This window comes from Carassius carassius, chromosome 41 (genome assembly GCF_963082965.1).
Source record: "Carassius carassius chromosome 41, fCarCar2.1, whole genome shotgun sequence".
Lineage (NCBI taxonomy): Eukaryota > Metazoa > Chordata > Actinopteri > Cypriniformes > Cyprinidae > Carassius > Carassius carassius.
This window is the reverse complement of record NC_081795.1, coordinates 20,852,228-20,877,591: the sequence shown is the minus strand read 5'-3', so window position 1 is coordinate 20,877,591 and position 25,364 is coordinate 20,852,228. Positions and strand designations below refer to the sequence as shown.

The window sequence follows — 25,364 nt, the reverse complement described above, 5'->3', positions numbered from 1 at the left end:
CAAATAATTAAAGTTGAAACATACGTAGCTTCATACCATATTGTAATGTTCATCTGAGTGAAGTGGATTATTGAATTAAAAAATAAATAAATAAAACCTTGGCCAGGAACTTGGTTCTATCCATCGGTTATTGATTGGATGGATGTAGATCTGAATGCAAGGTTTCAGTCATTTGTAAGAAAGGGGTGGAGTTTCTGTGAAATAATTGGGTTTATGCAGATTACATGAAGTCTGGCATACGCCACCATTAATGCCAATAATGTGGTCCAAAAAAAAAATAGAAGAGAGAGAGTGTGTGTGTGTGTAAATGTTGTTCACAATATGATCATTAACATTTCGAAGACAAATGTGAATTTTCATTTCATGGTCTACTGCCACTCCTGTTTCATTGTAACTTTAAACTGGTTTTTGCCAATATTAACATAATTTATGTAACGTTGGATTTATGTGGGGTTCTACTCTAATTCATGAATGAACCTGATGCATCTGTGTATGTGGGGTCTTTGCAGAAAGATTGTAATATATATTTGTTTATGAATTCACTCTCGGTTTCTCATGCACATGCTTCATTCAATGAAACTGCAGCCCATAGTTTTTGGAATGAATGAGTTGATGACTCATTCCACTTGCCACAGCCTTTAGGGAAGGAGGGAGAGAGAGAGATAGGATGAGAGATTTGGAGAAAGATCCAAAAGCTTTTTTGTTTATGTGATGATAATCCCTCAACAATTATATGGGTGCAGGGTTCAACAAGCTTAATCAATATGCTTATTTTATATACTACATGCATGTACACCTCTGCATGCCATGTTGTCTTTGTTTAACTGGGGCAGTAAACACAAACTCTGTGTACTGATAAATCTGTGTGGGCTTTTGAAATTAGACAAGGGAATTATCATACCCCATTGAATATGGTCCAAGGAATGAGGAAAAAAGCATATTATCCCATTGAGCTTGACTTCCCCCATTCTCTCTTTCTCCATTGCGTTATTCTTTGAAGCATCACAAGAGGAGACAGAGGGAGGTTAGCCAAATCGAGTTTCTTGCGTGTTCCATAAACATCGCTGTGGTCTTTTCCTCCCTCCGTGCATGTAGACGGACGTCACTCAGTCTGTCGGGGCGTGACGGGGTGCTTGTTATGCCACTGTGCAGGATGCAAATAAAATATTTAGCTTTCAAAAACAAGAAGAGACTCCTTGTTAAATTCTGTATACTTCAGAGAAGGGTTTTGGTCATTAAATTAGTATTGTGTAAGCATAAATAGTATTTTTTGGTAATCCTTCTATCCAGTGGTTGAATTGTGAAAATATTTCAGGGGGATGGTGTGGTCATTTTCTTTTTTGGCAGGGTGAGGCGGGGTGTTCCTGTAGTTAATTTTACATAATGATTACAACATTTATGTAATTTTTAAAAAGGTTTTAATGAAAAATTAGCCTCATTAAATGAACCATTATTTTTAAGCTTTTGTGCTCGCACATGTGCTGATATTTAGAAAAGTACATTGCTTGTGCAATAAATATAAAAACTTAAAAGCTCATACATAGGTTTTTTTTTTTCCTTTCATTGCTTGAATTTTAAAGGTATTCTAACAGGCTTCATCACACAGTGAATGCTTTTGGACTCTCAGTGTGTTTTTGTTTGGTTTTTGCAGTCGGTGACTCGATAATATTAGTCTCTCAATCCCTCACAGTCACACATACAGCACAATAATATAATGTCGGGGAATGTCTTTAAATTATAAACCAGGGAAAATCATATCTATTCTGTTTTTTTCTTTTTAAAGCACTTCAAAAGTTGCACTTGACGAAATGACGAAAACTTACTTCCGTTTGTGAGTAGCTTGTTACAGTACCAAGTTCTGATTGGACAGTCGCCGCTATTTAGATTATCATAGAGAATTGTAACTTTTCATTTGCATAAGTTTTACATAACACACATTATTAATCTAAAGATGATGGTAATTGGTAATGAGTGGTTTTACCAAGGGGATGCTTTTTCTATTTTTTCTTTCACATCCCCCCCTCAATTCGAGCCCTGCTTCTATCTATTTGCCCAAACTGTATATCATCTACCTTAAACGATGTCGGACAGCACTAGCAACTCTCTAATCTACGAATGGAACATTGTAGGACCCTCCTATATTTATAATGTTTCGTATTTGAACGTTGTATTAATGCAGAATTATAAATAATTCATTTTCAAGTTAGAAAGGTGAGCTGCTGCTTGATTTGGTTAAGTTCAAGAAGGAACACCTACTCTCAACAAACAAAACAGCAACTAGGTGACCAACAGAACCCCCAGTTGGACATGCTCTACTGATTATTTAAGGAAGACCACTACATTGTTTACATTGTACATTCTCTCAAGATTCAAATCTAGAATTAAGAAACGGAGAGCTGCATTGGGACTGTGTGTCTGGATATCAGCTGAGGATGAGATTGTTTACAACTTGAACACCTCAAGTGACACGTCTGTCAGGTTGTAGCTTAGTTTTCCTGTTCATCTGTTGGATTTCACTAGAGTGTTTGGAGGCGCAAAGTTTCATTGGTTTGTGTTTGCTGTCAGCTCTAGTGAGCAGATCTCTATGTTGGCTTTCGTATTAGCTAGTCCACAAACTATTTCAGAGTTGCTGAGTGATAGTTTACAGTATGTTTAAACTTGCCAGTTCTCGGTTGTGTTTGTGTCTGAGAGAGATTATTTAAAGGGGTCATATTATTAGAGTTGTTCCGATTCCGATACTAGTATCGGAAATATCACCGATACCACAACAATATCTGGCATCGGCATCGGTGATTACATGAACCCATATACCGATCCGATACCATTTTCTTAAACAAGACCATTATGAACGCAAGCTTGCCTAATCGTGCACGGTTCTTCTTCACTGCTCAGAATGCACACTTGTGCTGTGTTGCCACAAGCAACCCCTGTTTAGAGCAGCAAAGAAGAAATGAAAACGCGTTAGCAGCACTGATCTATATATGACTGGATCGCTCATCGCGTTCTAAACTGCCAACAGACAGTGAAGCCGCTTCTATATTATAGATCAGTGGATAGCAGTATGTCCGCTGTTTAGCAGTATTTCAGACTGGACCAACCAGACAGTAACACGGCGACTAGGGATGCCACAAGTACTGCCACTTCACTACCAAGTCGGTGCTGAAAATTAAAAAATGTGATGATACCAGCGTCTCTGTAGCACCGGTAGAGAGTTCGAGTATATTCGGTACCCGCAGCTGCGTTCAGTCACTTCCATGTTAGTCTAAGCGCAGGGCTCCAGACTGTAGCCGAATATATACTAGTGTCTGTGAATATTAAACTGCAAAATAATATTTAAATATTACTCCTGCAAATTCTACATCTCTGTGGGTGACGGGCGCAGATGCGCGGGAGCTCGCTGTTTTGTAGTCTCTGCCGTGTGTCACGAACAGGACACGAACACATAAACTGTCACTTCATGAGAATTTACCATTTCATTTGAGAAAACTGTCATATCATAAAAACAGACACTCAAAGAACTTAATGGCAACCCATCAAAATAAATGTAGCTTTAGCTATGTCTCTATGTAGTAATAATAATACGTCTCTATTAATAATAATAATTATGCCTAGACGCATGCTTGTTTTTTACTTGTTTTGTTGTAAAGAGATTATCTGATTAATATATAATTTTTTATATTCATAGGCTTATTTGTTGCAGTTTTTTATACAGTTATATTGTAAAACTAAAATACCTTTTTTTAGTTTGCGGTGTTAGATTTTTGGCTGCATTCGAAGTTCTTTTTCGCTTAAGAAAATAAATAATATTACTGTCAAATTCATTTCAGATAATAAAAATACTGTAATAAATACAGTAGTTCACCATGTATTTGTTCATGTTTTATTAAGGGAAAAGACTGAAGCACACCATAAAACAATTCTAGCAATTTACACAGGGCTAGTAGTACACTAAGTAGACATCCAAAAGGCCCTTTTTACCGCCGCACGTACCGCCACACGTACCGCCACGGCGGCGGTATAAAGTGCATTTGCAACCTTTGACCGCTGAGTGGCGCTTTAACCACAAGTTATCAAACAAGCGCATCAAAGCACATTTTCGCTAATAGACGTCAGTTTTGCCTCACTGATGTGTTAGATTTGATGGCTTCAGTCAGGGAAAATGAAAGAAAAACACTGTAGTTAAAATATTTAATATTTAATATCCACAGACGAAAGTTTGGTACTTATGAAGTTATGTGCATTTCTTAGAACGAATTCAAGCAGGATAAATGTCAAGCCTGTGCCTGAACCTGTGATTTATATTTTCTCTAATCTACATGGTATTAAACCATATTTTAGATTTGACACATTTAAAAGGTGTGAAGTATTATTTATATTATATTATGCGTTTTATTATTTAAAAGAAATAGTGGTTTACTTTGCATCGGAGCATTAAAAGTGGTAGCCTATTTTAGGGGGGTTGGCTACATGGATTAATATGCAAAATGTCAATATTTTCATAAATTATGCCTATATTTTAATTTATATTTTCAATATAAATATATTTTGTTGTTTTCATAAGGATTACTTTATCACAGAATATCTGTTTTCAGCGGCACTTGTTTAGTTTAAAAGTAGATATGTCAAGCTTTCTATAGATATCTCTCTCATGTCTCTTCGTTGAGTATTCACGGAGTTACAGTTCATTTTAATGACGTGTTTGTAAATGAAGATCAGCGCAGACAAACCTTGTTTGTTATCTTTATTTTATAAGTGCACAAAGTTTTGTTGTTATTATGTCTGTATCCAAAAAAAAGTAGACCCTTTACAGATTCGATTGATGTATTGCTCTTATCTGTACGATTAAAACTGAAAGTGTAATTTAAGTTCTTTTCGGGGTTATCAGGAGAAAATGACTCATAACGCGTATCCGTGTTAATCGACTCCAGAGGGTTAATAAAACAACATGCATTTTTGTTATTCGTTACCTGTCCTTTAACTTATTGGGGAAAAAACATTTGTCTGTAAACTGATTAAGAAATTGTTGCATGTTTAAACATGAAGCACTGTATAATTTCGTTCCCATTATTTAGGCCTAATTAGCCTAAAACAGGAAACGAATAAAATTAAACCTGCACGATTAAATCTTTGAAACTCTAATAAATGGACAGATTAATAAACTGTCCTCACGATTAAACTCAAGTTCTCTCATTATAATCAACAAAATACACACGATGTAAAAAAGAGCTTCATTAACTGACAACATAAGTGATTTTAAAGGGAGCCTTCTTTACTTGCTTTTAGTGCTGGGCGATAGCATATGGCCTAAAACAAATAAATAAATCCGATTTATGATTTAAATCGATTTTAAAATCAATATTCAAATGACAAAGAAATTTTTCAAAACAAGTTTTAATATAGTTATAAACTTATAACTGAGACAAGATGATAAAACAACTGTGATGTTATTTCCTTAATGCTGGAAAGACCTTTATTTTATTATTATTATTTATTATATATTATTTTTCATTATTATTTATTTTTTGTTAATACTAGCCCATCAGCTGTGCAAATTTTTTTTGTGAGGAAAATAACAGTACATTATTGTCAGTTATTTTATCTAAACGGATCGATTAATTTCTTCAAGTTTTCAAATCAAAAAGCCTACTGATGATGTAGTAGCACTGTAAGATTACATTTGTTTGAATGCATTATTGCTAAAGCGATTGCGTGTGAATGTGCTTTATCTGTTTAAATCATGCTTTAACACGAAAATAATCAGTAAAAGAAACAGACAAACTCATATAGCCTTTAACATCCCGCTCGACTATTGCAGTCATTATAACCTGATCAAGCCATAGCTAAATATGTTTAACATGAATTCTTGCTGAATATGCAGTTATATTACGGGCTCCAGTCAGAATCACACCGCTCAGCTCATCCTCTGCTCAGCGGCGTGTCTCTGTCTCAGACTCACGGGGAGGGTTGAGCCACTCTACGGGAACTACGGGAGCCTGAGTGGTGCATCGGTGGATGTTAAAAAGAAAAACGATTTTCATTCAAACAAACCGATGTAAATTACAAATTCGAGTTAATTGATCAAATAGATTTATCACCCAGCCCTACTTGCTTTCATATTATTTAATGAAAAAAAAATGCAGCTGCATTTAAATGCAGGTGTGTAAAATATGTGCAAGATTTGCACTGCAGTTGTGATGGTAGATGTGCAGCTTTTATTCTTATTTATTTTATCTTCATTACAAATCTTGATTGGTTTCATTTTGGATAATTGCATGTGAAAATAATTAATTATTATTCATATTAATATTCATATGCAAGTATTTGTGCAAAAATTATTAATTCGCATTAATGACAGGGCTCATTAATATTCAACATTCAACAATCAGTGAATGTTGCATTTCTCTGTCGGAGAGGGCCAGCACTGTGAATTTCATCTTGCAGCAGACAAGAAAACATTTGTTTATTAATAAATAATTAAAATGTCTCATTTTTCACAATTATTAGGCTACTTCATGTACTTTGTGGCAAACTTAATGGATGTGCTTGAGCGCGGAATATATTAAGATTTGATTATGTAAATTTTATATAAACCTCTGATTAGTTGAATATAACAAATGAACGACTAGAACTAGAAAAATCTTACCTGGGGACAGAACTTTTTTTGTCTAACCAAAACAACAGTCCTATATAAACCGGTTCAGCAACTTTGAAAGCCTCATAAGACACTGTCCATATGAAAGAGCAGTTCACACCTTTATATCGACCCCCAAAGGCCACACATAACTAACCCCAAAAACCCAACCCCCTCCAGCTGAACTGAATTCGGTCAGTGTTTTGGCTCTGAGGAACGGTGTGTTACTGGGCTGAAACATGCCTGCAGCACCAGGCTACTCTTTGTATTCATTATATTCTCGCAACTCGTATTATTATAGAATAAAACTAAACATATGCACACAACTTTTTAGCTCATAAGTACTGGAGGTTTAGATTTTTTCTTGACTGATACACACAAACACACATTCACACAACAAGCCGGGTTGGGCTTTTGCAGCGACAAATGCTTTGATTGCGTCCTCAAGTTTAACTTGTACGTCGGAGATAATTTTTAATCAGTTTAAGCTTTGAGAAACCGCGTTCTCCAGAGATCTCAGTGACAGTGAGAAGCACTCTCAATGCTACAAAAACATTTGGAAAAATTTATTCCATCCCTTTTTCACAGATGAATTTAAGCGCATCCAGTGGTTTAGCAACCAGGCTCCAGCAACCAGGCGTCTGCCCAAAGTCAGCTCTTCGAACAATTCATGCCCGCGAAACTCCATGAGTCAGGGCCTTTTCCAGTCTTAAGCAATCCTGAAGAGTCTTAAGCAATCCTGAAGAACTATTGTATTCTCCTTTTCTTTGAGAGATGCGATGTCATTTTAAAATCCAAATACGCGCCCATGGTCTCGAAGCAGCGAAAAGTGCTCTTTCACAGAACGGAGGCGACAAATTTCAAAAAGGAGCCTCATTGTTTCTCATTTAAAAGCGGTCGTCTTTTTTACTCATGACCAGATAGCCTAATTTTATTCATTTTGACATTTTTGAATATACATTGGCCAGGCGGGAATTTTTATTCTAAATTTAAAGTGAATTTAAATTTGTACTAATGGAGTGGGTAAAAAATGCTTTTGATATAAGTGCGATAACTGTAACCTAATGTAAAACAAACAAATAAATTAATAATTTTCTCTCTCTCTCTCTCGCGCTCTCTCGCATTCTCTCTTTCTTGCCGCCCTGGCTGAGCTGCCGCCCTAGGCGGCTGACTAGTTCGCCTATAGGCATGCGCCAGCCCTGTGTGCACGAGACACCAGCGCGAACAAACAGCTGAAACAGAAAATACTAAATTGACAATGAGGAATTAATAATAGTCAGAAGAGGATCTATGACTTCAGGAAGCACCTCTTTTAGGAGCTTAGATGGTATAGGGTCTAACATACATGTTGTTGGTTTAGATGATTTAACAAGTTTATACAATTCTTCCTCTCCTATAGTAGAGAATGATTGGAACTGTTCCTCAGGGGGTCTATAGTGCACTGTCTGATGCGATACTGATGCGATCTAGCAGTGTTTAATGCTTTTCTGTAGGATAGATTACTTTGCAGCCAAGCAATACGAAATACCTCTAGTTTTGTTTCCCTCCAGCTGCGCTCCATTTTTCGGGCTGTTCTCTTTAGGGTGCGAGTATGCTCATTATACCATGGTGTCAAACTGTTTTCCTTAACCTTCCTTAAGCGTAGAGGAGCAACTGTATTTAAAGTGCTAGAAAATAGAGAGTCCATAGTTTCTGTTACATCATCAAGTTGTTCTGAGGTTTTGGATATGCTAAGGAATTTAGATACATCAGGAAGATAACTTAAAAAGCAGTCTTTTGTGGTAGAAGTGATGGTTCTTCCATACTTGTAACAAGAAGTAGAATTTACAATTTTGGCTAAATTGAGTTTGCACAAAACTAAATAATGATCTGAGATATCATCACTTGGCTGCATAATTTCAACACTATCAACATCAATTCCATGTGACAGTATTAAATCTAGAGTATGATTTTGACAATGAGAATGTCCTGAAACGTGTTGTCTAACCCCAATAGAGTTCAGAATGTCTATAAATGCTGATCCCAATGCATCTTTTTCATTATCAACATGGATATTAAAATCACCAACTATTAAAACTTTATCTGCAGCCAGAACTCACTCGGATGTAAAATCACCAAACTATTTAATAAAGTCTGTATGGTGCCCTGGTGGCCTGTATACAGTAGCCAGTACAAACATAACAGGGGATTTATCATTAACATTTGTTTCTCTGGATAATGTTATGTGAAGCACCATTACTTCAAACAAGTTATACTTGAAGCCTGCCCTCTGAGAAATCCTGAAAACGTTGTTATAAATTGAAGCAACACCTCCCCCTTTGCCTTTTAGACGCGGCTCATGTTTATAACAGTAATCTTGGGGGGTGGACTCATTTAAAATAATGTAATCATCAGGTTTTAGCCAGGTTTGTGTCAAACAGAGCACATCCATATGATCAGTGATCATATTATTTACAAAAAGTGTTTTCATAGAAAGGGATCTGATATTCAATAAGCCAAGCTTTATCATTTGTTTATCCATATTGCATCTGTTTTTTATTTGTTGAACCTCAATTAAATTGTTAATCTTAACTTGGTTTGGACGTTTTTTGTATTTTCTAGTTCGGGGAACAGACACAGTCTCTATAGTGTGATATCTAGGGGAAAGAGTCTCTATGTGCTGAGAATTAGCTGACCTCTGTGACGTGAGGCAGCTAGCAGACGGTCGGTTTAGCCAGTCTGTCTGCTTCCTGACCTGGGCCCCAGTTAGTCAAGTATAAACACTAAGACTATTTGCCATATTTCTAGAGAGAAGAGGGGTGCCACCCCAGGAGGGATGAAGACCATCTCTTTTCAACAGGTCAGGTCTGCCCCAAAAGCTCGTCCAATTGTCTATGAAACCTATGTTATTCTGTGGGCACCACTTAGACATCCAGCCATTGAGTGATGACAATCTGCTATGCATCACGTCACCACAGTAAGCAGGGAGGGGACCAGAGCATATTACAGTGTCTGACATCGTGCTTGCAAGTTCACACACCTCTTTAATGTTTTTTTTAGTGAACTCCGACTGGCGAAGTCGAACATCATTAGCGCCGGCATGAATAACAATCTTACTGTATTTACGTTTAGCATTAGCCAGCACTTTTAAATTTGCCAAGATGTCAGGCGCTCTGGCTCCCGGTAAACATTTGACTATGGTGGCTGGTGTCTCTATATTCACGTTCCGTACAATAGAATCACCAATAACTAGAGCACTTTCATCAGGTTTCTCAGTGGGTGCATCACTGAGTGGGGAGAACCTGTTTAATGTTTTGATCAGAACAGAAGAGCGGTGTTTTGACCCACGACTACGCTGCCTCACTGTCACCCAGTTGCCCTGCTGCAGGGGCTCTGTTGCCAGAACCTCACAATGTACAGGAATCCCAGAGCTAGACGCATCCAAAGCCGTATCTAGAGCCCTAACATTCTTACTGTCCTCAATTAAAGTTTGGATGCGTGTCTCTAATTCTGAAATCTTCTCTGTCGGCCTAACTATTTCCCTGCATTTATCACATGTGAATCCCTCATCTGCGACAGAGATAGATAAACTGTACATGTGGCAAGAGGTGCAAATAACAATAGCAGGAGAAGGCATTACTCACCGTGCTTAATGAAATATTCTTACTGCAGTTGTTTGATGAACTTGTGAAAAACTGGAGCGAGAGAGAGGAGTGGAGAAAAGAAAACAGCGATAGGTTCGAATGCTAATATCAAGAGCTAATAGTCCTCTATGCTCTTTGTATTACAAGGCTTATTATAAGACAGGCTAATGATTTTATTAGGATGCATTATTGAGTAATGTTGTTTATGAGTAGTGCTGTTGTATTTTTTTTTTAATATTAGCATTAGTGGTTGACTGAAATGGTGTTTTAAAAGCTGATGCGGTTATCTAAAGAGCAGGGTGTTTGTGAGTTCAACCAGTGACGCTTTTAGTGACATTTGTTTGACTGGATTATGGGAAACAGGGTGTGTGTTCAGGAAGCCTGTCTGAAACCATTCATCATTTTGTGCAATTTAACTTTTGGCCACTAGTGGTGCTGAAAAAAAATAAAAAACTACATGTATTTTGTTTCTGCAGATTCTTTCTTACTGTGCGTTCACACCGCCTCCGTCGAGAGTTTCAAAAATCGCTCTGGCCGCCCTGCTGACAGTGCTGCAGAAAGATTCATGATTGAACGTAGATTGAATGCTTAAATTGCATTTAAAGTGGCTGCAAAGCAAACAAGCTTGTTGATCTTGTGCAGACTAACCACAATGAGGGTAACATTATAAGTTAACCTCATTAAATATTGTTGTGGACGAAGTATTAAGATCCTTTACCTAATAATGTATAAAGTAGGGTTGGGTATCGATTGGGTTTTATACGATACCGGTGCCATTTTGATACTTTTAAAACGGTACCGGTGCCTATACGGTGCCTGAACCGATACTTACATCTATAAAAAAATAAAAAAATAAAACCTAAAAAGGATAACATTAAAGAACATTAAAAAGATTTAAAATAAATCCATAGCTTTCACACGCTCCTTGGATGCTCTCATTTCCCAAGCTTCCCTTACTCTAAGGCTAATAAATGTATTTCATGATCTGGGTCATTATTTAATACAAAACCACACATAATGTTTCTACTGTATCTGTCACTCACTCTGATATTTAGTTCAAATGAGTGCTGTCTGTCACTGTCTTTAATCAGTGCTATGAATGACTGTATGGTCATTCATTATAAAGTTTCAACAATGTCGTTTGTAAAGTACAGTCTTAGGCACATTAGTATTCTCACCCAAAAAAAAGGGTTTTAAGCCAGTTATTTATATCTTTTGCTTTAGTATGTCAGTAGGAAATATCAGTTTAAATTCATTTTGCCATTAATTTTAATAATAATCTAGTGAGATTGTTGAATGCACAGTAGTGTATGTATAAAGTACGTATAATTAAATTAAGTATATTTAAATAAGTGTAATTAAAGTATGCGCTCATATGTGTTAGAGCTAGATTGTCGCTGGAGGAAACAGCTGCGCAGTGTGATGAGCGATGAATGGAGCGAAAACTTTACATTAGATGGGAAACTTTCTTCCTTGTTACCTTTTGTAAACTGTATTTGACAAAGAACTGCACAGATACAGCTATTCTAATGATCTATCGATAAACACACACCTCGTGTCCTCTGTCTCTGTTTAAGTGCGCTTGCGCTGCTCCGCCACGGTCTGTGGATTGAAGTGCGTGCTGAAAGATGAAGAGAAGACCGGTCTGACGCCGGTTTCATATGAAATTTAAGTGGACTGACTCTGAGGCGATCGCGACTTTGTGTACAGTTTATGGAACTAAATGCTATAGCCCTGCTAAAAAAGCATTTCGATGCTCCTGCCTCTTGTGCACATTTCGGAGAACCAGGACAAATATTTAAATCGATTGCCCAGGCATTTAAGAGGCACCGAAATGAGGCACCGAAATCTGCGTTCTTATTCAGTTCAAGTAACAGTCCTGCATTGAAAATGTTACTTAAGTAAATATAATCAAGTATAAACATTACTTAATGTTAGTATAATCAGGGAAATTTGTTTAAAAGTAAACTGGGACTACTGTACTATTATTTGTACTATCATTAGATTATTATTCCTATATCGTTACTGCACATCAGCATCTCACCAGGAACATGAACAATCTCAGACACCTTGGTCCACGTATCATTTTTTATGTCCCTGTATGCAAACAGGGACACATCATAGATTATTGCAAACCCACCATGGTCGGAGCTGCGTTCTCTGGAATCCTCTCAAGCGTTCTGATTGGTTCCCTCCAAACCACGTCATAGCTCAGTACCATAAAGTTGCCCTGATTGCCCGCTGCTCAACGCCGGCTCACATTGAAAATGAATGACTTCCGGCCACTTTGACGCTCTCAACGGTGGCTCACAGTAACGTCTGAGAAAACATAATAATGTGTTGAAGAATTGACTCTTAAGTAGATTTTTGAGTCAAAACTGTACAGCACGTCTTATCCCGGTCATTGGACCAGGTTTTTTTTTTTTTTTTCAGTAAATCACACAAATACAACACAAACCATGTAAATGAATACAACTTAAATTTACTAGGATTTACTCTGATTTAACAAAAAATATAAGTTAATTCATTGTACTTACTTGACTGGTTGTTCATATGAAATGTTATCATGCAAGGCTCCAGACAAAAAAAAAAATAGAAAAAAATTAAAGCTAATTTAAAATTAAAGCTGGTACTTTGTTTATTAAAAGGTAATGGAGCACAAAGCTCATTGTGATTATTGGACTGCAAGTGTGCTACAAATATGAAGTTCACACATTTACAAAACAGAGCATATAGACTAAAGATCTTGATAACATGTTTTTTTGTGTGTGTGTTTTTACAGTTATACAGTCAGTCAGTCAATCACATTTTTTAAAATTTTTACACTTTTCCAGTAATTTTTCCTTAACAAATAGAAAAAAATTAGAATAGAAATGGATACAATAGAAAAAAATATTTCTTAGTTTCTGTTTGTTCCAATGAGTGATATTGTTTCAAATCATGAAATGGATAAAATCCATGGTAAATTATCATATGACTGTATTACCCTAATAGTAAAAGAAAAATGTCCACAATAGGGTTTCTGTGACTTTACAAAATGAAAAAAAAAAAATTGTTTTAAACTGTTTTTAAAAATGAAGATTTACTACAGTATGTTAATAGCAGGAAATGCCCCATCATATTCTGTGTAAAGGTTCCGTAAATTTCATTGCATTTATGCCACCTCTTAAATAGATTCAAGTAGTATGCAATAATTTTAGAATAACAAAATGTTCAAATGTTATGTCAATCTTATGATTATAGCAATGTCATTTTTCCCAAATATTTCTTCTCAAAATACTGACAGAATTGCAGACAGAACCATTAGTAAACATAATCATTAAATTTGATCATTCCTGTCTAGGGATATGCCGGTATAAAGTTTTCCTGTTGCAATTAATTTGCTAATGGTTTTTTTTTTATCACAGTATACAGTATTATAATGGTATTGACATTTAGTTAAAAAAATACATTATAACAGGTTAAATAACTTTTTTCTTATAACAAAAATAACTGAACAATTAAATATAATAAAGCAATACAGATAAACATATAAAGTTAAACGTTTTACACTGATTAAAGTGCAAAAGAACTATAAAGACCAATCGGTATCACTTTACAATAAGACGTCTTTAGTTAACCATTAACATTCACAATGAGCAATAACTACATTTATTTACAAGTTATTAATCTTTGTTAAAACAATACATGTCTTAGTTCATGTTAGCTCATTAAATAACACAGCTGAAACTTTCGATTTTAACAATGTGTTATTAAATATTGGAATGACTAAGATTGATGAATGTTCAGAAGAATTTTTAATTGGCAGTTTGTTAACTTATTAATTAACATATTAACTAATGAAGCCCAAACGTAAAGTGTGAATGAACAATAAAGAATCAAAACACTTTCAAACAAATAAATACAATGTATAATTAATAAGGGAATTAAGATCAATATAACTCAAAAGTGATTGAATTACAGTGAATAAGAACCGAATTAACATGCAAATTATTAAGAATTAATATTTAACACTTTATCAACTGTTCGTCAACCGATAAGTTGAGGTTAGGGTATTTTATCAATCCTGGACAAAATATTATCCCGTGGCCTACGGTAATATCATGAAATTATGATAACTGATTATGAGCAAGGTTACAGAATCTACAGTTTAAGGGCAGTAACTTGTAAGCACACAGCACAAGACACTGGTATGTAAAATCAAACAAGGCTTTATTGAACTACTCTAATACACAAAAACTAAACTAACGAAAACACAAACATTCATTCAAACAGTGACAGAGAAAAGTGTTATGTAATGTTATTAACGGAGGATGAATGGAGTGCCAAGTGTCTAGAGTTAGACACTATTTCTTGACCGCAACCTGAGAGAATCAATCTATTAGCACTTTAATCTTAGTTCGTTTTCTTAATAAGATTTGCACCAGTTTCAGCCAGAATTAGGAGATATTGTGTACTTGCGTTTGGATGCTCCTTGTGGTTTTGGGTGCGTTCCCTTCTGTAACGAAGTTGCTGGAGAGGAATTCTCTGGCGCTGATTGGCTGGCAGTCGGTCGATGAAGCGTTCTGAGGGACAGCACTCGATGGTGATTGGTTGGTTGGCTTTGCCGGGTGGCACTTCGTTCGCGAGACTTCCTGGATTGCGGGTTGCTATGGAACAGAGTTTTCTCCAAGTCTGGAGTGACTCTTTCTTTAACGAAGTTTTGCGAAGGATCTTACGGAAGAGTTGATGAGTTTTGAGTGAGCTCTTGGTGGTTTGAAGACTGCACGCTGGATGATGGAAAGGTCAGCACAAAACAGGCAAGACCGCAAGTCACTGCAAGCAGGGCAAATGACTAGGCACGAAAGCTACGCATAGCGGCTTGTCATTGGGTTATAAGCGTGTCCATCTGACCCGTCCTTCTTAGTGTGACAGCCAATCAGATATTGTCTTTGGCGGGACCTACGCCCCGTTCTCCGGTTCTTGCATGTAATTAGCGTAATGTCCACGTGATTGCGTGTGTCCAAACTTCTGAGAGTTTAGTTTAAATGCTTTAATAAGCAAACTTAATAGTTTAAATATGGTGCATCCTACACGCATCTACTTTATATCAAAATTTTAGAAATCATTTACCCATCAAGTAGGTACCAAAATACATATACTTCCCATAGTTGAGGTGGAAGTAAATAAGGATTTAGCCGTGATAAGAGTTTAACACACAAACTTACTTGAGTAATATAAAGCATGCATAATACAGAGAATACACATGTATGAGGCAACTTATGGTGATTAATTCCTATAACTGAGGTAGAAAACCCTATGAATAGGCTGTGTAATGAAAGTTAAACACACAGAAATAATTCAACAGGTTATATAAAACATACATGATACTCAAGAAATGTGTGAGGTAAATACTTGTAATCAATTCAGATTATTGGAAGGAAATTTTGAGACCGTTGTTTGTTTGCATTAAACCACAAGTGGGGTAAATTTTAGTCTGTTGGTTTTGGGAGACAAAGTCTATGGTTTAAGGGTTTTGGTGATCCTGGGCCAAAGGAATGCCTTAGCATCCTTCCTTTCATGGTAAGGCTGGGGAGCTATGCATTGGGGTCACCACAGGGTTCCTGGCCATTTAAGTTTGGGGAACAAAGAGAAATCTTTTCCTGCTGTCCTGACGTCGCTGGTATGAGATTAGACCAACACGAGAAGGAAAAGGGGGGTGACATCTCCTTTAGCCATCTTGGCACCATGACTGTGTTTTATGACGCACTAACGGTTTGATGGGGAATCGTTCTGAACTGTGGAATGCGGTGTTGGGTTCTTTTAATGAAATGGACTGTTCAGGGATAATCTTACACAATAAATAAATAAATAGCCTATTTAGTCTAAATATTTATGTATTTGTCACAGTGATGAACACCATAGTGAATCCACAAAATCTGAATGGCTATTTAAAATTATTAAAATATGTTTTAGAAAGTAGTGCAGCTGCTTTATTTATGGGGTTTCCAGGGTAAGGGCTGCATTTTCTTCAGTTTAGCGCCATCTACTATCAGAGAGTGAATGTGCTTTTATTCAGCGCCCAGTCTCTCACGTGTTCCCCCATGTGTTTCTCATGCATGCTCGTTTACATCAGAGCGGCACACGTGTCTTTCAAGCACCATAGAGCTGTGTTGTGCATTTTTACCAATTGATGTGAAAATTATTCTTAAAATGCAATTTCCAAATTCTGAATAATTTGTAATATAATAATTCACGGTATTTGGAAGTGCCCACAATAACATGATTGTGCATGTTCGTTACCATGATGTATCACATTACTGAATACCGGCACATGTCTATTCCTGTCCCTATTTGTTGTGAATGTTGTTGTTTTGTCATTATCTTAGTCAACTAATTTCAACAAAGCATTAAACCCTTATTTCCCAAACCCCCCGAAAGAAAATCATGTATGGGGCTGATTTGCATAAACCTCAGAATGCATAAAATGTCAACTATAAAATTCAAAAAATCTGACATTTCATACACAGCAACCCACTTTTATGCTGATTATAGAGCAGTGACGGCTTGTGTGTGCCATAATTACTTCCAGCAAGCACTTTCTGATTATGTGAGTTAGTCTGTTCATGGAATGAAAACAGCCACGATCTGTGCGAGGAGGATGTGAACTGAGAGCTAATACAAGAGTGACACATGATGTAGAAACAAGAAGCACTAAACAGCCTCATGTTTGTGTGTTCATCTGACATCCTTGCTGTATGTCGGAGATATGATGTTTACAACAATCTGACTAAACGAATGCTGTGTAGATCAGTTTCCTGATGCTCAGGTGGAACGTGAGGGTCCTCAGCTAATGGAAATGCTAGGACAGGACTCTCCTGGCTCTGGCTAGATTAACAAGGTTTGTTTATGGTCAGGTTGAGCGAAGCAGGTCAGTGTGTTCCTCCATTATGCTATATGCAGGTGCATAGGCCCAATTTTATCTTTTCATTGTGTTTCTCTCAGATAGCTTGTACAAATATTAGTGCTGCTGTTTCCACGAAAGTCAACGTCAGAGAAATTTGTGGAAAATGTGACTTGAATAGTGATCTAGATGTTTGGACTGAATGGTCATAATAATTCTGCTGCTGTCCAACTATCAAAAAACACAGGAAAACATATTATATTATAGATTTATAAGTTATAAAGTGATGTTTTTTTTTACATTAATGACACAGACAGCAGTAGGTTTATTAGGCTGCTGTCTCTTTAACACCGAATGCATGGATCTAATATACTTACATCTGATTTCTTTCTCAATTGTTTGTTCATTTAAGACATAACTGACTGTCTTCATGTAAATACTCATGAGAACAGAAGTTATGACATTATCTATCTATCTATCTATCTATCTATCTATCTATCTATCTATCTATCTATCTATCTATCTATCTATCTATCTATCTATCTATCTATCTATCTATCTATCTATAATATAAATCTTGTATTTTATTTTTATTTATTTTTGCCCACAGAACAGCATAATTATGGTATATACTAACAGTAATTAACTTGACCATGTCAGTCAGATCTTGATCCACAGTTTGTAGTTGTAGTGCAGAGGATTTGTACCTTTTACCTGTGACTGACAGATCTAGTCTGGAAAGGTGAAGTTAGAAACCTTTGCACTAAAGAGAGGGAAGAGGATGAAAAACAAATACAAGCCCACACGCACATTCCTATTCTTTATGGAGGGCTGTTATTTTCTCTTCTGCTTTGCCCTTTAACCATGAACTGCACCTGCACAGCAGGATGGAGGTCTGTGTTTACTTGTGTCCTTTTGCGTTCTTGTGTGTTTGCTGTCCTTTGCATCATCCAGCTCTAACAAGCTCTTCAATTCTTTTCTGAAAGTGAAAGTGTCAGAATGCAAAGGAATACATGAAAGAACTGATCTGTTACAGGCTTTGCTGAGTCAAAGTTTTTCCTGCACAAACCCTAAAACTAAACTCTAGCATTTTATCAACTGCTATGCAGACACATTCAGCTTAGTGTGCTTCTTTAACCAGCTATGGAAATGTCAGAAATTGTTTGCACTGATGTACTAAATATATTTATCAGTGTTGGGGCAAAAAACTCTTTTCATGTGAAAGTGAACTGCACACTGCACTTGATATTACCCATTATGATAGTTTTTCTGAGCTGCTTTACATTTAAAGTACAATCAGACATTTGAGCCCATCATAATTGTTCTCACTCACACTGGTCAATGAGTGTCTAAAATAAAGAAAATGAAAAAATGTAGGTTTAGGTTTCTTAGAAATACACCCTTTGTATTAATGTTGGCTCAATGGTTTTTTGAAAAATCACATTTTAAGTGATCACATGAATGTTACACCACATGACATTTTTTTCCAAGTAAAAACCAATGACATTTTCCTTAAAAAATGTGTACAAATCTTAATTATTTTAAAACTTTTGAAAATATTTTTTAAGTGAAAATTTTTCATTTATGGTTGCACCACGATTTCACCAATAAATGTTTTTTTTTTTTTCTGCTTTGCTTATAATAACAATAAAAAAATTCATAATAATAAAATATTATGCCAAATTAATTTTTTTATAAATTTTACTAATTTTTTTATTTTTTTTTATTTTTTATTTTTTTTTGTGGGAAAAAAAAAGTTATTTTAAGTTGGATCTTATCAATGTAGTGGTTGGTCCAGTTCAATAAGACTGTCTGAATTACTCGGTCACAAATTTATGATCTATTAAATTCTCAGTGTATATAAAAAATAAGTCCTGTTTCACTCCAAGTTGTGACATATTACAAAAGTAAAATGGATTACATGATTTGAAGAGCTGTACTGTACTTGGATCACATGTAGCAATTTGAAGCTGCATTGAAACGATCTGTATTGTATAAAGAGCTCTAGAAACAAAGGTGACTTGACTTTACATGGTGTGTGCTTGACAATTTTATATTTATTGTTCATAATGTTTACTCTGCAGGTCCTGCTCAGGTTCCCATGATGTCCCCAAATGGTTCAGTGCCTCAAATCTATGTGCCTCCTGGATATGTTCAACAGGTAAGTCATAATGGAACTAATTTCAGATTATTTTTTATAGGAGTTGTTATTTTTCTTTCTTATTTACATCTGTATTTCTCTAACCCAAACATGTTGAGCGCCCAACCTAACAGAATTTTCCGGCATCATAGGCACTGTCAAAGTGAAGACTGCTGCCTTAGGACACATTCTTGCCTGCCTATAAAAGAGCTAGATGGAGCGCATTGGAATAGATAAAAAATTAAATAAACAATTCTAAAATGCTGTACATTTCAACAAGATATCGAAATATTTACGTCAAATCAGTCCACAAGTATGGTATGTTCAGTATGCCCTGTTTAATTTTCTCTTCATCTTTCCATATAGATCATTGAGGAGAACGGAGTGAGGCGGGTGTTAGTTTTACCTCAGACGGAGTTTCATCCGGGAGGCCATTCCCCGCTTCACCACCCGCCCCCTCCGCCACCCCACGCCCACCTGCAGGCCTTCATCCCCCACCCGCACATCATGCACCCTCACCCTCACCTGTACTCAGGCATGGCTGGAGGAACCGGAGATATGAACCCTCAGTACATCTCTCAGTACCATCCAGCACACACGACCATCTACTCGGAGCAGGGTCAGTTCACACACACACACACACACACGCACACACAGACAGTAAATAGTCAACACAACAAAGACTAAATCCTGTAGGGAAGACTTGACTTTACCATAGACTAGGGACACTTTACTAAAATTTTGGTATGCTATAAATGCACATAAAAAATATATATATATATATATATATATATATATATATATATATATTTTTTTTTTTAATAGATTTATTAATTAATATAATTAAGTTTAATTATTAGCAGCAATTTAGTTAATATTAGAAGTTAATGTTGGTCATTAATCCTGTATGAACATTAATACTGGTAATTTTAATATTATTACATAATACATAATAAAAATAGATTAAATCAATTGCATGTAGTCATTTTGAATTGAATATTGAGTTTTTGAGTTCAGTATTAGAGTATTAAGTTTTAAAAAGTAAACAATTAGTAATAAAGAGAAAATAAATAAATAGTAAGGGCAGTAATATTTTTTCTTGATAGCATTGCCTTTTTATTAATATTAATGGCATAATCAGTGTTATTGTTAATTGAAACGTAAACTACTGAAATAAAATATTAATAATAATAGTAATTATTATTATTATATACATAATAATAATTATATATGCATATATAATTCTAGAAGAAAAACTAAACAAATTAATAAAACTTAAAATAAAAAAAATAAGCTTTTAAATCAACTTTTAGCATTTCTAGGATATTTTAATGAATAATGAATTTATACATTTATGCATAGATGCATGGACACTTCGCTCCATGGCTCAATATCACCTATACGTTATTTTTCAGTAATTCAATAATCTGTTGCACATTATTCCTAACATGTATCTCTGTTTTCCGATTTCCTCAGATACTCACCCTCCACAGGGACGTGCGGCATTTGCTCACAGAGATGAAAGGGCTAGCAAAACCTATGAGCGGCTGCAGAAGAAACTGAAGGAGAGGCAGGGGGTGGGGGGAGGGGGAGGGGTAGGTGGAGGCCTGGCCCTCTCCAAAGACAGTCCCCCTGCATCCCCACAGAAGAGCCGTGGGACACCGCCGTCGGGAGGAGATCTCCAGAACGGGTTGGGGGGTAAGGCCTCAGAGGAGCAAGCACAGCCCAGCACTACATTCACCGCTCTGGGCAAAAGTCCAGGGAGAGGGAAGGAGACAGAATCTGGAGGTAGGATATACTTTAGAGTTCCTAGATCCAATTAGAGTGAAGCCACAGGATGCTGTGTGTTACAGTGTTTTTACCACAGTTAAGAGGTGTGAGGCTCAATATGAAGCAGAGTGCCTAAAGCCCATGTGAAAATGGAACACGCTGCTTCTTGTCTTACTGCTTTCAAAGAATAGTAGAATCAGCGATATTTTTACTTAAATTTTTTACTTGTTTTATTTTACCTTTTTGTGAAGTGACATTCAGCCAAGTATGGTGACCCATACTCAGAATTTGTGCTCTGCATTTAACCCATCCGAAATGCACACACACAGAGCAGTGAACACACACACACACACACTGTGAGCACACACCCGGAGCAGTGGGCAGCCATTTATGCTGCGGCGCCCGGGGAGCAGTTGGGGGTTCGATGCCTTGCTCAAGGGCACCTAAGTCATGGTATTGAGGGTGGAGAGAGAACTGTACATGCACTCCCCCCACCCACAATTCCTGCCAGCCCGGGACTCGAACTCACAACCTTTCGATTGGGAGTCCGACTCTCTAACCATTAGGCCACGACTTCCCACGTTACAAATGATATTATCTGTATAAGATTTTAAGTGAAAAGCATGACATAATGGAACTTATCACTGTCAACCTATTTGTTCACATATCAATAATCAAATACTACTGCTTTCTTTTACTTCATGCTTGTTTTAATCCAAAGCTTCATGTATTTGAAGGTTTACATAATTTTTCAGTATTGTCCTTGGAACCCCACTGCAGTTTATTAAACTGATCGTGAGGTATTATGTATAGATATATAGTCTTGTTGCATTAATAGGTTTGTGTTAATCAGCTATTTGGTATCAACTTTGGCTCATCCAATAACATTTTAGCATGAGAATAGTTTTACAAATTAGACTTTAATGATAATCTCCTACTACATCTAATTAAAAGATAAACTTGCTTAAACCGACCAGGGAATTAAATATTTACTATTTATCTCTCCTTCAATTAATAACCCACCAGAGTTACTCATGCATATGATCACTGATTGGGATATTATTAGGAAATAGCTTTTAGCATTAACAGACATCAATGTGCCATTAAGTCTTATTTTTCCTAGGATGATTATATCTTAGGGTCCAGAAGCGGGGCTCGAGGGATGGGCCCTCTCTCCGGCCCCACTGTAAACAGGCCCAAGCAGCTCGGCTCTGGTCTCATTAGCTCCTTCAGCTTTAGGCTGCTGCAGATAACATTAGCTGTAATTACTCCTGCACTGACTCAGTCATTTATCAGTGCTAACTAACTCCAGCCTGGAGGAACTCAGCTGCAGATACAGTATGCCAGCTAAAATTGGGGTATCTATTAATCCATTGATTGAAAATAAATGCCTTTTGTGTGATTAAATAGGTGAGACTGAGCATGAAGCCTTGTCCTCTTTTTGAAACAATTTATAAGGGAGAAGTCTTATCTAGATATTGTTTTTTTATTTGTTGTTGTGTGTTTTCTTTTATTTTTTATGTAGAACTGGATGAAGATGCAAAGGCTCTCCAGGAACGATTAAACTCCATCTGCAAGCCAGTGGTAAGGGGATGATTTTATTTTAATGTTCATTTGTTAATATTTATGTGCATACAGTGGGGAAAATATTCATTTGATCCCCTGCTGATTTTCTAAGTTTGCCCACTTACAAAAAAAAGGGTCGGTAATTTGTATGGTAGGTTTATTTTAACAGATAGAGACAGAATATAAAATATATATATATATATATATATATATATATATATAAATCACCATAATAGAATATTATCTGAAGAATCGTGTGACAAAACACAGCTTTGCAACACAAGAATAAATTATGATTAGCAATGTATTATTTACTCTACAGTTTATTCTGCAACTAAATATTAATACAGGATATGTTAATTTTAAATAAACATTTTAATACAATTTTATGTTCAGAAAAAAAGCATTGATAAGCTGGTGAACCAGAGAAGATTGGCATATTTGTCCAAAGATGGAGTAGACCAGATGTTACCTTTCAAGCTTGATGAAGTTTAAATATATTTTTCTGCTTGCTTAGAATCTAGTCAAATAGATAATGGCTAGTTGCTTGGCTTGAAAACTCTCTGTTGGGAAAGCAAAATAAAACGATTGGGCACACTCTGTTCACTATTTTACTGAATATGTATTCAAATTCCCCTCATCAAAATGTTTGAAAAAGGATCCATTGATGTGGCTTGACATTTTAAAAGGGTGGACAGTCTGATAATCAGCCTGCTTGGTCACCGCATTAGACTATCACTGGTATAATCATACTGAAATATGAAAGGCCTTTATGCTACATTTGACAGTCCTCTTACTGAGAAACCACCTTCTGAAAAACTATGGTTTTGGTATGGTATGGTTTTCTTAATCCCAGTAATTTCCACGGTCTCAAAAACTCTACATCCATGCATGATTATAGTCCCACCAAGAAGACAGTTTTGGCTCTCCCTAAAGGGTCATTAATGCTGTATTTGATTTGATGCATAGAGGAAGCTAAATGGCTGTCTTTTCTGGTGTGGTGGGATCTGGTTTATTGCTGTTTTCAGGAAACATTGAGTTTAACTTTGGCAAAACAGCTCTGTCCATTTCACTATAATAGTGATTACCGATCCTTTTTCCATTAGACATTTGCACCATTTTTGAAAATTATGTCCTGAACATTTTTTTTTAAAATCTTAGTAGGCCATGAGATATAAATAAATTAATAATGGCACTACAGATAAAATTAAGCATGGCTTTTAAAATAGTATTCATAAAATACAGTATAGTACACAAGCTCTTTACCACCATTTGCATGCAAGTGATATATACAGTAGAAAAGAGATTCATTTTATTTAATTGTTTTCTTAGAAAATTTAAAGTCATGTTCCAAACATTTCACAATTTTCTAATTGGAATAAAAAAAAAAAGAAGGAAATAAAAGAAATATATTGAAGAGGAAAATTATGAAACATCTGATAGATTTAGGAATTGGGAATTATAATTTAAAAGGGGAAAAAAATAGAAAAACTATTTTGCAGACGGCACGGTTCTGTACAATTCCATACGGTACGCAATTATTTCCGTTTCCACTGTCAGAAGTTGTGAATGGTACCAAAATAGTGAACCGTACCGTACCACTTTTTTGGTACATGAGATACAATTTGTTTTGGGTTGGCTATACTTAACATTCGTGGTCTCATGAATCTTATTATTTGTTCCTGGTCATCATTTTGGCTGAGCACAAAATTATTTGAGTATCGTTCTTTTTTAACACTATGAAGAATGAATAAATTAAGGCCACTACAAATCAATTTAAAAGATCTACAAGAGTTACTTTTGCATAATGACCCATTTTCCTGAATTTTTGGTGAAAGTATTAAGCAAATGCAGTTCATGTTCATTTTCACTAAGTATGCTGACCTTGCCTGCTCATAAAACATTACCTACTATATTTATTGTCACATATTTGCCTTCTCAGAAGGATATGTCAAACATATGTCAGATTTATATAGATCAGTTGCATTACTAACTGAAAAGTTATTTCCACAAATAAAGCAGTGAGAAAAGTTGTAGCAAAAACTGTAGAGGAGAGAATCATGCCCCCCAAGGCATGGGCTCAGTTAACTTGAGCTATTCTTGTCTGAAAACTCTAAAGGTACATAGTCATGCATCCATAACTAAAGGAGACGCTTGTTTCTCAACTGGAATAAGACTAAAAATATTCCTTCTTGCATAACAGGAGTTCTCTTGTGTTCCGGAGGGGAAGTGACGCATGTCATTAAAATAAACTAAAGTTCCAAGCGAAACAAGCAGACGTAAACATGTGCATGTAGTTAAATATATAGCCGATTAGCCCCAGGGAACAATTAACCTCTGAAAGTAGTTGAACACAACACAATGGGTTTCACTAAATCAGACAAATTGAGTTTGAATCAATCATGCATCTTGTTTTCTCACATTTAAAACTTTTACTTTTTATCTGTGTATATATAGTCCTTTTTCTGTCCTTGCGTCTCACAATCACTCAGTTTGCACATCAGTCCATTTAGGGGACCTACAATTAAAAGGGCTTCTTTGAGACAGACTAGTTGCACAGACAATCCTCTGTCGTCAGTTATGAAAATATTTTTTTCTTAATTGTAGTTTTGCTTTTCCTTATTGCTAAATTTACTCAACGAGACAAGAAACACAATCAGTTTTATTTGCGCATAAACGGAGAGTGCTTGATATTTCCTTTATTTTGCCAAGATAGATTGTGATATCCATCTTTTCAATCAGCTCTGTTGA

The 25,364-nt window shown here is 36.1% G+C and overlaps 1 protein-coding gene and 1 long non-coding RNA gene across 5 annotated transcripts in view; one reads left to right on the top strand and one right to left on the bottom strand.

Moving 5' to 3' along the window:
- LOC132122955 (uncharacterized) overlaps positions 1 to 25,364 on the bottom strand; it is a 489,820-nt gene that overhangs the window by 253,212 nt on the left and 211,244 nt on the right. The window lies entirely within an intron of this gene.
- fndc3a (fibronectin type III domain containing 3A) overlaps positions 1 to 25,364 on the top strand; it is a 71,224-nt gene that overhangs the window by 25,273 nt on the left and 20,587 nt on the right. For 3 of the 4 annotated variants that reach the window (XM_059533474.1, XM_059533476.1, XM_059533473.1), the window contains exons 3-6: positions 19,222 to 19,298; positions 19,644 to 19,896; positions 20,754 to 21,065; positions 22,573 to 22,631. In XM_059533474.1, the coding sequence (XP_059389457.1) occupies positions 19,222 to 19,298; positions 19,644 to 19,896; positions 20,754 to 21,065; positions 22,573 to 22,631 (701 nt within the window). The remainder of the gene's footprint in view (positions 1 to 19,221; positions 19,299 to 19,643; positions 19,897 to 20,753; positions 21,066 to 22,572; positions 22,632 to 25,364) is intronic. The other variant, XM_059533475.1, reaches the window with a different exon arrangement.